The 14,738-nt window shown below is 38.3% G+C and overlaps 1 protein-coding gene across 1 annotated transcript in view; it reads right to left on the reverse strand.

Annotated features, from left to right (window-relative positions):
• Positions 1-1,977: 1,977 nt before the first annotated feature.
• MORC4 (MORC family CW-type zinc finger 4) overlaps positions 1,978-14,738 on the reverse strand; it is a gene marked incomplete at its 3' end in the record, with an annotated part of 77,856 nt that continues 65,095 nt past the window's right edge. The window contains exons 12-16 of the mRNA XM_080652348.1: positions 12,633-12,701; positions 12,172-12,223; positions 10,623-10,798; positions 2,578-3,268; positions 1,978-2,280 (exon numbers count right to left, since the gene is read on the reverse strand). Of these exons, the coding sequence (XP_080508474.1) occupies positions 1,978-2,280; positions 2,578-3,268; positions 10,623-10,798; positions 12,172-12,223; positions 12,633-12,701 (1,291 nt within the window). The remainder of the gene's footprint in view (positions 2,281-2,577; positions 3,269-10,622; positions 10,799-12,171; positions 12,224-12,632; positions 12,702-14,738) is intronic.

The raw sequence follows: 14,738 nt of genomic DNA on the forward strand, positions 1-14,738 counted from the left end.
CTACGATGGGCCTCTTTCAAAGGAGATAAAATAAGCTTGGGAGAATCTTCTGGAGTAATTCTGCAGAAGAGAAACAAAAAATATCCAAAACATTCCTCTGGACTAGTTAATCCTTTTGTGATTGCTTGATCCCACCTCCCTTTTATTATTTCGCCTTTATAGTTTTCACTGTTGCTATGCTTTTTATGTGTTCAATGTTCAACGTATTTTGAAGAGTACCTTGAACTCTTTGGAGAGTATGTGCTATATAAATACAATAAAGCAAGGAATAAACAATATGTCTAGTTTTACAAGAGTAAGTTTTACTATTTCTAGTAATATGAGATCTACCCCTCACTAAGCACTAGCCTGAAGAATATGTGCGTGGTGTATTCTGAGGAATATCAAATAGATCTCCCTGCCCTAAAATAGCTCTCTCACTACCTAAAATCCCAGGTTGGTGATACATTTTTTTTTTTAAATTTGGGCCTTGAAGATTTCTTTTCCAAGAATTCCTTATTAAAATGCAAACAATACAAAGGGAGGTGAGTAGATGGGTAACGATTTAACCTTAGATCCCTTTACATTAACCCATCATTCCTACTAAACACATTTTTCACATTCCAACTTTTTCCATGCCTTTGTTCATGCTATTCTTCCAGAGGTAATGTGAAATACAACATAAATTATAAAATGAACTTATACTTTCACAAGTCTCTCATTTGATATCTAAATCCAAACCTACTCATTCTTTTTAAAAGAATTTATTTTTTTCCAATGCAAGAAGAATAACAGGTTTATTATAGAAAATTTGAAAAAGGCAGGAAGATAGCAAGAAGAAACAATTAACAATCATAGTCCTACCACCTAAAGAACAACAGTTGTTAAGTGTGGTCATGCTCATTCTTTAAACAAACCTTAGGTCCCATTTCTGATGTGACTCCTTCCTTGAACTTCCTCCTCCAGACCTTCCCTATAATGCATGTACTACTCTCTTGTACCAGTTAGTTAACTTGGTGTGTGTTTTGTGTTTCCAATTAGATTGTTAGATCCTTGAAGACTGAATCCATGAGTTATAGTTGTTAATTTATCCCAAAACACCTAGTACATTAACCCAATATTTGTTGACCGATTTGACCTAAATGAATACAAACCACTTCAGAAAGGATATAAAATAGGCCAAGTATCTAAGCCATGAAAGTTAAAGCTTTCAGGTCACCTTGTTTGATGACTATTGCTTTTCTGTTCCTGAAACTCTTGAAAGCCTACTGAAATAGCCTCTTTCCTCATACCAAACTGAATAAGCAGCAGACTGATTAAGAGCGAGGATTTGCTCAAAGATTATCTAAATAAGGCATAAAGATGAGAGAGAGAATGGGAGAGAAGTGGGGGAGAGAGGGAAGAAGGGAGAGGAGAGGAGAGGAGAGGAGAGGAGAGGAGAGGAGAGGAGAGGAGAGGAGAGGAGAGGAGAGGAGAGGAGAGGAGAGGAGAGGAGAGGAGAGGAGAGAAGAGGGAGATGAGAGAGGGGTAGATAGAGTATATAGTCTAGTGTTCAATCCAGTATGTGATTTGCCTCCAGCACCGTATACAGGATCCCATCCACTTGTTCTGAGTCAAACCCGATCTCACGAAGCTCCAAGTGAGGGAGGACAGAAGTAAGGAGATAGCTGACGTGGATACGCAGCCGCGTAAGCTTTGCCAAAGCCCTGTATGATGGAGTGAGGGGGCAGGAGAAGAGATGACATGAAGTCATTAGCCAACAGAACAAAATGAAGCTCCTTAAAAACGGGCCTACATTTCTCAACAATTATGTTTCCATTAGCTACAAAGAAAGAAGAAAGCACATGCCACCAAGCACAGGGAGACTGGCTGCAGCTCACTAAGAAGTAATTCCTCAGTCCTTGGTGGCCTATGAATTGATTCAGACTTCCTCCCTTATTTATGACCAGTAACTGGGGTCCTAAGGGATGCTTCCCATTAGCACTCACAAGCTGATAACTAAACCCTAGTAATTAACCTTTCTAGGTCATCTCCCTCTGGGGTCCGGTAGGAGACCTGAGCCTTCTGCAGCACTTCCAGGTGTGTCTCTGTCTCCTTCAGTTTCTCTTTTAGTTCTTGCTTTTCCTCTTTGGTTCTTTCCAGCTCAGCTTTCAGAATCTGGAATTCAGCTTGGCGATAACCCATGTGTTTCTTGCTCCAATACAAGCCTTCTGTTTCCTGGGTACTGTAGGTCACCAATTCATGTTGGACTTTCTTGAATTCAGAATGCCAGTGATTCCTCTCCTGTTCCAGCTCCTCCACCTGCAGTCCAAGAAATAGAAATTCAATGACTCCACATGCTACAAGAGTGGCAAAAATTGTCCCTAATATATTCACTCAGTGATTCCTCTGTACATATTCCTCTACTGATGGACCTTTTCAATCCCAAAATATAGGAGGGAAGCCCATTCGGGTTCACCCAATCTGAAACATACCACAGAATAATTCAATGGCTTATTTTGCTTAAAGGCCTCAGAACATGAATTCATCAGAGCTCCAGCTCTCAGGTCCCTTGGTTTCAATTATCTTTTATTCCTAGTGGTAAGGTGCTATCCTAACCTTTTGCTGGAACAAATTCCTTTCCGCCAGAACACGTTCCAATTTTTCTGTGGTTCTTTTCAGTTCTTCCAGCTCTCTTTGGTTCTTCATCTTTGGTGTATTATGACCTCCACTCTCCTCATAGCTTCTTCCTTTCTCCCCAGCGGCTGCAGCAGGAGTTGTAGCAGAAGCCACGGAAGAATAAGGCATTGGGTTCCAGGATTCAGCTGCTTTTCTTCTCTCAGCAAGCTCCTCTCGGTTAAAAGGGATCAGCTGAATGGGAGCTCCTGAATCTCGAACACCTTTTGCAACTCCAACAACAGCTACAAAAGGTCCCTTGTTTACTTCTTCCTTGTTTATGTTTGTGCTGCTTCTGTTAGATTCTTCTGCTACCAATCTTGGCATCTGATCTTCTAATTCTTCAGGGAGCAGGGACCCCTGATGTTCTTGGGCTCCTGAATACAGAACTGAAGCCTCCCTACTTTGACTGGTACTTTTGCTTGCTTCTGGGTATTCTGGGGAAAGATACGGTGGTGTGCTTCTCTCAGAACTGGATTTATCATGGCTGTTCTCTCCTTCTGGGTAAGCAACAGCTGCCTCTACCCTCCTGTAAGAGCCAGGCATGGAATAATCTAGAGGAGGTGTTGTTATCTCATTCTGAAGCCTTCTTCGTTTCTCCACAGGTTCCTCACCTAGGATCCATTTGTACTTACTGTAACAAGAAGAGGAAATTAAGTTGTCAAAATAGGCTAAATATATTCTTATCTTATAGAGCCCCTCTTCAAATTTCCCATATTAAAACTGACTCTAGCTGTTATCCACAGCTCATTTCAGGTTAGCAATACAAGTTTACCTCCAAACCCCTACCCCTTCACTTATGCAGATAGCTGAGACAGCAATTGGTCTTAAGAGAGAGATGAAATAAAGATATGAAGAGTCAGCATCTGGATATAACAGGACCAGGTTGACCTTGGTAAGAATTCTGAAAATAGGATTAAAACCAGCCTGACTTAGAAGTTTCAGAAATGCAGGTCAAGGAAGGAAAACAAACAAAAATACAGATGCAAAATCCTCTAATATGAGAATGGGGGATAAAAAAACAGAAAGAAAGAAAAGAAAAAAGGTCATAAAAAGCCTCGGGAATATGTGGAGAAGAACCGAGCCAGCTCGTTAATTTTAGAGTCACAAAAACCTTCCAGTATCAAAGACTTATGCACATTTTTTATTTTTTTAAAAAATATATTTTATTGATTTTTTACAGAGAGGAAGGGAGAAGGATAGAGAGTAAGAAACATCGATGGGAGAGAAACATCAATCAGCTGCCTCCTGCACACCTCCCAGTGGGGATGTGCCCGCAACCAAGGTACATGTCCTTGACCGGAACCGAACCCGGGACCCTTCAGTCCGCAGGCCGACGCTCTATCCACTGAGTCAAACTGGTCAGGGCCACATTTTTTTTTATATTGCAACGAACACCATACAATTCTTTTACCAGCCAACTCGATTGTGGCTATTGCCTATTATTCACTTGTAAAAGTTAATTGAAACATAGGGCCCTGGTCATAAACAAAGAAAATGAAACAGCCAATTCAAGTCATTTCTCCCTATGGCAAAAGAATCCCCTCTATTGGGGTAAACAGGCACTCCCAGGATGGTGACCTCAATCACCTTCCATTTCTGGCTGCTATATGTTCTAAAGGTTGAAGGAACAAACAACTGGCACCAGTGAAATCCATAGACAATTTTATGTCATGCGGCAGGATGGGACCCCTATTTTTATCCTTATAACTCTTCTGCTGTCCCTGCAGAAAACCAAGAAATTTCAAGGTAAAGATCGACTTTCAAATTTTCAATGAGAAAGAGTCAAGTCATAGTATTTCAAGGCTGCTTGTATTTCTCTGCAATTTCTGAGAACATCTATAAGACATCTCAAGCTTTAGCTTCTTGTAATACCCTGAATGTTCTTCAAAACTAGTGTTCACCAGAAATAAAACTGGTCTGCCATTTTAATAGGTCTTGTGTCAGCCTTAGTGGGAAAGCAAAAGGATTTAGGGGCTATGTAAGAACAAATGTATCCATCTTTAAATGCATTTTAGGGCCACTGTAGATCCATTTAGCTGTAGTACTGAGGAAGATAGTGAAACAATCAGTTTACATGTACAAAAAAAGGGTAAATGATACTAGAAAACAAAATTTTATGAAAGGCAATGAATGTCAATTTTTCTTCCTTCTCTTAATTTTCCAATTTCTAAGTGTTCTGTCCTTAAATCTCCTCTATACCTACAATTTTTTCCTTTGGTAATCTCATACATTCTCTTGGTTATAATCTCTGAACAGTAACTACCAAGTCATCCCACAAGCCCTGATCTCCAGTACTGGATTTCCAATGGCCTATTATACATTTTTTTTTTCATGGAAGTCCTACTGATATCTCACTCAGTATGTATAAAATTGATCTTTCATTTTTACCTTCAAACCTGGCTCCCTTCTCTCACCTCCAAATCACCCACTGCCAAATTAATCTTCCTAAGTAAGGTATTGCTCTAATTATGTCACTCCCCTATTTGAAATCTTTAATTATTGCTTCCATGTCTAAGTCCAGCTCAAATGCCACTTCTGAATTCTTAGAGCATGTCTAAGTCCAGCTCAAATGGTACTTTTGAATTACTATATCACTTTAGCCCTCTCTTACATGTATCACTTTTTACCATGTGTGTGCAAGTATGTGTGCATGTGTGTGTGTATGTATCACAGGTTCCCTACTAAAGTATGAGCTCCTTGACAGAAGGAAGCTTGAGTAACTGTGCTAGATGGGAATGAGGGAACAAAAACTTTGCACATAAGAGCCAATAAAAAAGAAAGTATTGTTTGAAGGAGATAAAAATAAATGGATTTTACTTATTGGCTCTGTAAATACTTATTAGTTTTATAAGTAAAGGTTCTTCCCTCTAGGAATCAATTGTTATTCCAAACCTGTATTCACTCATTTAGTAAAGATTAATTTTGAGTTTATATACTAGGAATTCTTTTCCAACTACATAGTTCCTTTGCATTTTCTTTCTTCTTTTTGTCACCTTCCTCCAGTGCTTGTCTGCAAAGAAGCTAGGTGATATTTTGATAAGAGACTGCACTGAATCTGTAGCTCAATTTGGGAAATATTGTCATCTTAACAGCATTAAATCTGATCTATAAACATGAAATGTCTTTCCATTTATTTAGGTCTTATTTAACCTCATTCAACAATATTTTATAGTTTTCATTATACTAAGTTTTGCTTGCACTTTGTTAAATATATTCTTAAATATTTTATTTTTCAAACAACTATAAATGCAATTGCTTTCTTAATTTCTGTTGTTCTTTTGAAGAGCCAACTTTTGGTTTCACTGATTTTCTCTATTGTTTTTCTATTCTCTATTTCATTTCCATTCTGATTTTGTTATTTTCTTCTTTCTGCTTGATTTGGGTTTAGTGTGCTCTTGTTTGTGTAGTTTCTTTTTTTTTTTTCAAATTTTTATTAAGGTATTATATGTGTACATATCTTACCATTGCCCCCCACCCCCACCCCACTGCCATACATGCCCTCACCCCCCAATGTTTTGCATCCGTTGGTTACTCTTATATGCATGCATACAAGTCCTTCAGTTGATCTCTTATTTCCCCCACCTCTCCCTAACCTTACCGCTGTAATTTGACAGTCTGTTTGATGCTTTACTGCCTCTGTAACTATCTTTTTGTTCATCAGTTTATAATGTTTTTCATTATCCCCAAATGAGTGGGATCATGTGGTATTTTTCTTTCATTGACTGGCTAATTTCACTTAGCATAATGTTCTCTAATTCCATCCAGGTGCCTACAAATGGTAGTAATTCCTTCTTTTTTATGGCAGCATAGTATTCCATTGTGTAGATGTACCATAGTTTTCTGATCCAGTCATCTGCTGATGGGCACCTAGGCTGTTTCCAAATCTTAGCTATTGTAAATTGTGCTGCTATGAACATAGGGGTGCATATATCCTTTCTGATTGGTGTTTCTGGTTTCTTAGGATATATTCCTAGGAGTGGGACTACTGGGTCAAATGGGATTTCCATTTTCAGTTTTTTGTGTGTAGTTTCTTAAGGTGGAAGTTTAAGTTATTAATTTGAGGTCTTATTTCAATTTTAATATAAGCCTGTATAATTTTCCCTCTGAGGGAAAGGGAGAGAGGGATAGAAATATCATCCCATAAGTGTTGGGATATTTTGTTTTCATTTTTAACTTCTCAAGGTATTTTTAAATTCCTCTTGTGATTTACTCTTTTTTCCTTGGTTCTCTCTGTTACTAAACATCTAATTGCTCAACTCTTTTCCTTGTTGTAACTTGTATTGTGGAGCTATGAGTACCCTCTCAATTGTTCTCCACCATAATTCCCTTTGTTTTTGACAATGCCCTTAGGAATGGATTCTCCATGATCTGTTATAGGTAATGTGCATTCTGGCAGGTAGAGCTAAGGAATTCGTCATCTTTAAGGCCTGTCTCTTTCCCTAAGGAAGAGGTGGGAATAGGGAAAGTGACCCAAATCTCCAGGAGTGAAACCTTTTTATATTAATAGGTGCTGGGATGGTTTTTTGTTTGCTCCTTCTGGCATAAACCTCTGCCCTATAAGCAAGCTGGGACAGGAGTAATAGCCCCATGACTTCCCTAGGTAAGTACTTTCACTATGAGTTGGGGCTGGATGGGGGAAGAGAAAGCTAGCTAGGAGAAGAGAGACCCAGTCCTTCTAGGGCAGCCGTGGGCAAACTACGGCCCGCGGGCCGGATCCGGCTGTTCTATCCGGTTCTATTGCTCTCCCCTCCGCTCCTTTACTTTGAATTTATATTAGTTCACACAAACATTCCATCCATGCTTTTGTTCCGGCCCTCCGGTCCAGTTTAAGAACCCATTGTGGCCCTCGAGTCAAAAAGTTTGCCCACCCCTGTTAGGGTCTTTCCAGAATAGAGCTTCTGCAAGACAGAACTGGGGGAGATGAGAAATGTCAGAGGCCTGACTCTCTCAAGTAAAGCCATAGCTGTAGACCAGGAGCTAGGGGAAGATAAAGACCCCAACTTCTTGACCACACCCACCTGTATTAGAGCTCCTAGAGTAGTTTTAATAAAACACAGCTTGGAGGAGGATGGGAACAGGCTAAATGCCAAAGACTCTTCCTGTTCTTTCTGAGATTTAATAAATTTCCTGAATAAATGTTTCTCCATTTTCTGTATGCCCCTAAGGCAATTTCCAGGAACTTAGAATGGTTGTTTTGTTTTAATAACTTCTTCCAGTTAAATGGTTATTGGTTGATGAAAGTGCCCACTACACTCCTCATTTCTCCATTTTGTAAGTCTCTCTCAAAGAACATATTTTAAAATGTTAATACTGGCCTCTGAATCAACTTATTCATTAAAAAAATTGGTCTTTTATTTCTATCTCATATTTGTTGTTTCAAACATTCCTTAAACATACTAGAATGTGTCTTCTTTCCTTCCACTATTACAATATAATTTGGATTTTTTTGTTATCCTCTTAAACATGAAATAATTAGCTTTTGACATATAACTTACTCAAAATCTTTCTAAATATATAAATATATTACAGCCACTAATTCTCTCCTTTGTACATATGCTTATGACTACTTTAGACCTTAGTTTGTACTACTTGTATGAAATCTAGAATGTATTGGGGATAACTACATATAAAACTTTGACTATCATAAGCTCTTTCATCTTTGACTCCATCACTGCCTTAGAACACTATCTTTCATACAGTAAACACTCAAATATATGCAGAATGAGTGAACAGAAAGGGATGATGTACATGAAGAGAAATAAGCTGTTTTTCCCTAAAAAGTTATGTCTGTTTCATATTAGCTAAATCTATTATCTATTGCAGGTGCTCCACTCTCTTGTTAGATTTGTGAAACTCATAAAACTATTTCCAATGACACTTTGAGAGGCCTTACTAGGTCATATAACCTATCCCACTAGGAATTTTTAAAACTTTCTTTTATAGAGAAGGCTTTATGTTATCTAGAGTTGGAGAGTTGTACTCCATGGCCCAAGGATCCTTATCACCTTCAGGTTTGATAATAACAAAGGATACCTTTGTAACTCTTGACTAAATTGATAATTCCATTAACACTGTTTTATCAGAAAACCTTGTATATTTCACTGAACTCTAGAGCACCATCATTTTCCCTTATAGAAAAGCAGACTCCTCCCAATCAACCTGAATCCCTCTATACATGTAGCTTGAAATGACATAATAATCATTTAGTGACCTTACATAAAACATATGACATTAGCAGCAACATCAATTATCACGTATCTCTTTCTCTTGAAAGAATATTATTCTCAAATTAAAACTACACATGAAGAATCAAAGTATTTTACCTGTCCTCTATAACCAAAACCCAACTCTGGGCACAGCAGTTCCACAAAGACTTATACAAAAGTATCAATAAAGACTGATAAAGTATGCCACCTAATGGATGAACTGACATACTGCACTCATAAAATACACACATACATAGGTTAGCATTTGTAATCTCCTTTAGGTTACCAAAAGTCACCACAGAGTAATGAAAGAAACACTGACAAAAAATGGAAATTGGTCAAATCAGGGAAAGTAGAGCCTTCAAGATCAATGACACCTTACTACTCCAGTAGCAATTCTAATACATGATCATTTCAAGGAGACTGAGAGAGGTAACAACGTACTTCAAAAACACACAACACTTCATTGTACAACCTTCCCAACCTACAACGAGAGCTAGAAAACTACAGATGGATACAGAGGAAAATTACCCTCAAGCCCCTGATACTGACTATATTTCTCACTCCCTTGCTATATAGTTCAATCTTAGAAACTGCTCTTTCCATATTACTCAAATTCAATCATTAGTTAGTGAGTACCTCTAAATTCTTTCATATAAGTTCTCATTTAATTCCTTTTAGAATTTTATTAGTTTTGCTCCTAATAGCTTACTTCCTCTTGAGACTTTTTGTTCATGTTCAGGGGGGTCATGGGGTTCTTCCAATATCTACAAGGCTTAATTGTGATAGAATCACTGAATAGGGGCCTTGCACACATGTAGAGATGTTTGTCTAGATGAGAAGCTGAAAAGACCCACCTAAGAAGCAAGAAACAAGGAAAAATATCAGTAACATTGTGGTAGGAGGGGGAACAGGAGTCATTTTTACCGTATCATGTATTCCGTTGCATCTATCCTAAGTCAAGAAGATATCCAAAGTGAAGAGGGTAAGTTGAAAGTTCACATTATTGATGACTGTAGAAGTTTCTACTGTTAGAGAACAACTCTACCTGCCCTATAGCTTGGCTCTACCAGAAGTGAGAAGCATAACAGAGAGGAGAAAGCAAGTTTTAATCAGAGTCCTGAGTTCCAGTCTCATGGCATTATAGGGGCAGTCATAACTTTCAGTATTTCAAATACTTCTGATATTTAAGAAAAGGTGTTCTCCTTCCTGTTATAAAGACTAACAAAATAATATTGATGATGAACAAGTAAAGCCAAAAACTAAATTTATACTAATAACTTACTCTAGGAAACAATGAACTAGAAGGCTTACCTAATGGCACAAAATTCTAATGGTTATTTTTATATGTGGCCAACATGTGCTAGGCCTATGGAGACCCACAGGACTTTAATATTCCTAAACTTAAGGAAAGAAACAATGCTTATCTATGTAGTTTTAGCTTATATTTGTATAGCAGATAGTACTTTTCAAAGAGTTTGCATGTCTATTATTCCACAAACACAATTCCCAGAATAATATGAATATATAATACATAAAAGAGCATTTGTCAGATGATCACCTCAAAAAGCAAATAAAAAGGATAGACAGGTTTGACATAGCAGTTGTAATGTTGAATAATTGGGGTACATGCAGCACACAATTCTATCAACCCAAAATGGTGTTTATCCTTCTAAATTCTATGCTAGGCCTAAGGAAAAACATAAATATGATAATCATACAAACTTACATTACAAACCCTGAGGCTTACTAAGGAAGAGAGCTATGTTTTTTACTCACCTGGAAAACTGGAAAACACTGGAATCCAGAGGCTTAAGTTGAAGAGGAGGTGTTTTGCTTTCTTCTCCAACAGATGGAAATCGGCTGGGGCTATCAATTTCTTCATATCCAATTGTTTGACTATTTAATTCATCCATGTCTTGAATAGTAGGGATCTTCAGTGGATTAGTGAATACCTAGCAAAGAAAAAAATGATGCATAAAAAATCCCAATTTCAAACTAAATACCAAAGGATGAGTCAATCCTTCTGATGCTAGGAAAGAACACTTAGCCAAATAAAAAGAAACTGTTTCCTACAACAGAACAAACAGCACACAGTAATGTACACTAGAACACTGAACCCAGGCATGTTCACTTATAACCTAATCAGCTGGACGCCAACAGACCTCCCCAACTCACTTATTGGCTCCTAGAGTCATCCCACCCACAACATAAACCCAGGCCCCCTAGTCAGTGTCTAATTCTGTCTTTTGACCCAGTTTAAAGCTGGATTTTCACTCCTCTGAGATCTGTGATGAGGGTAGGGATGGAAGGAATAAGCATTGCAGCATGTGTCGGTGCTGGTTTTGGAGAAATGCATGCGAGACATTAACATGTATTCATAGTGCACACACACACAGACATGCATCTGGGATCTTGTGGCAGAGCCAGCTTATGAAAATAGTATGAATGATGAAGGTGAAGGAATATAAAGGGGAGGTAAACTGAATGAGGACAGGGCAGTCCCAGGAAATCTCCCAATCTCTACATCAGACTATTAAGCAGGGCATGAAACCTGAATATTCATATAACTAGGTCTTAGTAGACTGTCAGAAGAAGAATTAGTATTAAATTGCCTCTATCCTCACCAGTCTGACCTACCCTGATTGAGTGGGTGAAAGGTGAATCTAACATGCGACTAGTAGATATCTCTGGGAAAGAGGGTCAAAAGGAAAATCATGCAGAAAGGCAGGGTTGAGGGAGGGGAGATAGATGGGTGCTATGGTGGCTGTCAGAAAAGGAGTGTCCCTGAAAGGACGGCCAACCTTATTGCACCCTTCAGCGTCCGGAGCTGGGCAACCATGTCCGAGAGACAGTGCTCCTGAAAATTCAAAACAGCAGAGTCTTTATAAAGCCAGCCAGCCTGAAAGCAGGGATGGGAGAGGGGCACAAAGAATCACCCTTCTTCCCAAAAGGAAGGAGGAAGAATCACCCCTGAATCCTGGAAGAAAGGAGACTGAGGAAAACCAGACACTCAACAGGAGCAGCCTGTATGAGGATGGAACATAACCCTGAAAATTCTGTGACACAGAAAGTGACCTTCACACTGTCCAGGATCACTACTGAATCCAAATCTGGAAAATGAATGATTTGGCTCTTCTATTTTCGGTGATCTGACCATCAGTAATAGCAGATCAAAGCAAAATAAAAAGATCCAATGAAAAAAAGACCACCAGAAGAAATGGTTCATTATTTCTATGCAGCTTTCAAGACTGCTGCTTCCTTCAACCTATGTCCTCTGTTGGGGAAAATTTTGTTCAGAAAAGGAAGAGGGTGGACTGTCTCTCACCTGGTCGTTCTCATTTTCCAAGGGCACCTTCTTCTTCTCAACAATTTGATCTCTAGGAGAAGATAAAAGTGCTATTTAGTTCACCCATGAAACTTCTCAGTCTAAAATGGATTACCAATTGTAGATTTAGCTTTTAATGTTCCTTCCAAATTAGAAATAGTGTGGGCTTCATTGAGTTTCCAAGGATGCCTTCCTGAACGCTGCTACTGCAGATAAATTTCAGATGCCCCATTGAAACAGAGAGAGGGGGAGGGAAGGGAGACTAAAAACAAACCACTAGTTGAGAAACTCAGGAGATGATTAGAAGGAATAAAAACTGGGAGAACAAAGAGGTGAGGAGGGAAATAATTAAAAAATAAAAAGGGCGGGGGGAAAGCATCCTTCTTTTCAAAATTCCCCTATTAGGAAGAGTCAGCCTCCTCTACTGTATAATACAGAATACTATTTTAGGTATACTCAACTGTTTCTTAGCTTTGCTCAAGTACATGTCTTCATCAGTGAGTTCTTGTTCTTCTGGGACAGAGCATCTCCTGCAGTATAGAGAAGAAATCATCTTTTGGAAACAAAATATGTCCTTCGCTTTTACCCTTTACTTTTCTCACAATTATAACAAGGCAGCTTAACAATCTTCTAACCTTATAAAGCTCAGATTCCACCCACATTGCAAAACCCGTGTGTAGGTTAATGTGTAGCAATTCTTATTTCAAGGCATACAATCATCTAATTATTTTTGGTGCATATATCATCTTTCTCCCAATCCATTCAAAGTACTTGACAGCTTCAAAATTCATATTATGGTAGACAGCACAAAACATAATCTCTATTCTTTCACAGTGAAGTTCAAGCACATAAGAGACTTGCTTGAGGTTCCATACAAAGAGAATGGTGCTGAAACTAGAACCTAGGTCTGTTGCCTATCATTTACTAAGAAATTCCCAAGATGCAGTATAGAAGCATGAGAATTCCTAAACTAGGTGATGCCTGAAGAAGAAAATGAAAGGCTATGATAGAAATCAACAACAAGGAACTAGGAGCTTACATCATAAAAAGAATAGAACAGAGACTAGCAAAGAGAAAAAAAGAGGATTCTATAAATGAAAAGATATACATATATTTGCTATATGTAAAGCACAAGGAAGATAATTTTAGAGGAGTAAAAACCTGAAGACAGTACTAAAAAAGTATTCAGTGGTCAAAAGTAATCCTAGAAATAAATATAAATTAATAATAATTACAAATCCTATGCTATATAAGGGGACAAAATATCCTGGAAGGCTATGTCTCCTGGACTAAGTGTAAACCAATAGGAGATACAGGGTTAAAAAGGAGACTTCTATGCACTCAGCCCCATATTCTAATCACAATCGCAGTTACTCTCCATGAAGAGGTGCTTAGGCACAGCTGGAGATTATGAAGGAATGCCTACTCATTACAGACCTAGACACCATTTATTTGATTTCCTCCATTTTAAACATTTTCTTCTAAAAGGCATACTCTGTTTTAGTGCCCTTTTTATTTTATTTTTATTTTGAAAGTACGTTTATTCAAGCTGGGACAGTGAAACAAGAAGAAGCAACAGGAAAGAGCCTAGGCAGGTCTGCTTTGGCTGACTGGAAAGTCAGAGAAAAGGGGGCCTTGGAGACAGGTTCAGGGGTTAACCCAGAACGAGCTGCCACTGCCCATTGCTCCCCTGGTTGCAAGTTTCATAGGGACCCTTAGAGTTTAGGAGATTCATGCCTGAGAGGGAAGAAAGGTGTGTATGTTCTCTTGGGAGGCATAGCGCCTAGTACCTTTTTTCTATCAGCATTTATCCTGAGGGGGCAAAAATTACAACATAGCCTAAATGAAGCAAACTGAGTTATTATCATAAACCTATGTGATTACTGAATCAAATAAAAATATTTGTTAAATTGAAATTAATGTCCATGGAAATGCCAGGTACTATCTAGATGTTAGATGCTACAAGGATCATACAGTGTATGAAAAAGACAAACATGTAAACAAATAGCACTGAATGTACAGTAGGTACTACAACAGATTCAGGTATAGGAGGCATATGAAGAAAACCATCAACTCGAACCAAAATGTAAAGCCCTTATTCTCAAATAGCTTACAGTCTCTTGAAGAGCCAAAGTATATACATATGAAAAATATCCAAAAAAATACAAAATGACATGTGAATAAATGCCAAGAATTAAATATCATAGGAAGTCAAAGTAAAATCACTATAAAATATTGTCAATAGGAAAAGTAAGTATCACAGAAAACACTTAAGCACTTAAGCAACCCAGATGGATATGATTTGGATAGGCAGATGGAATGCATAAAGTCATTGTAAGTATGTGGAAAGTCATGGAGGAGGGAATAAGCATGGCATGTGTGGGGAATACTGAAGCCACAGACCTACCAAAAACATAGTGTTTGTGTTAAGATACGATGAAAAATAAGGCTGGATAGTTAAGGGGGGACCAGTTGGCACAGAGGCTGGAATGCCAGGATGAAGAGTGTGGACTTGAGATGAAAAGTGTTTTAGAATATAGAGACAAATCAGGAGTTATCTTTGGCAT

This window comes from Plecotus auritus, assembly GCF_963455305.1.
Source record: "Plecotus auritus genome assembly, chromosome: X".
In the NCBI taxonomy this organism is placed as follows: domain Eukaryota; kingdom Metazoa; phylum Chordata; class Mammalia; order Chiroptera; family Vespertilionidae; genus Plecotus; species Plecotus auritus.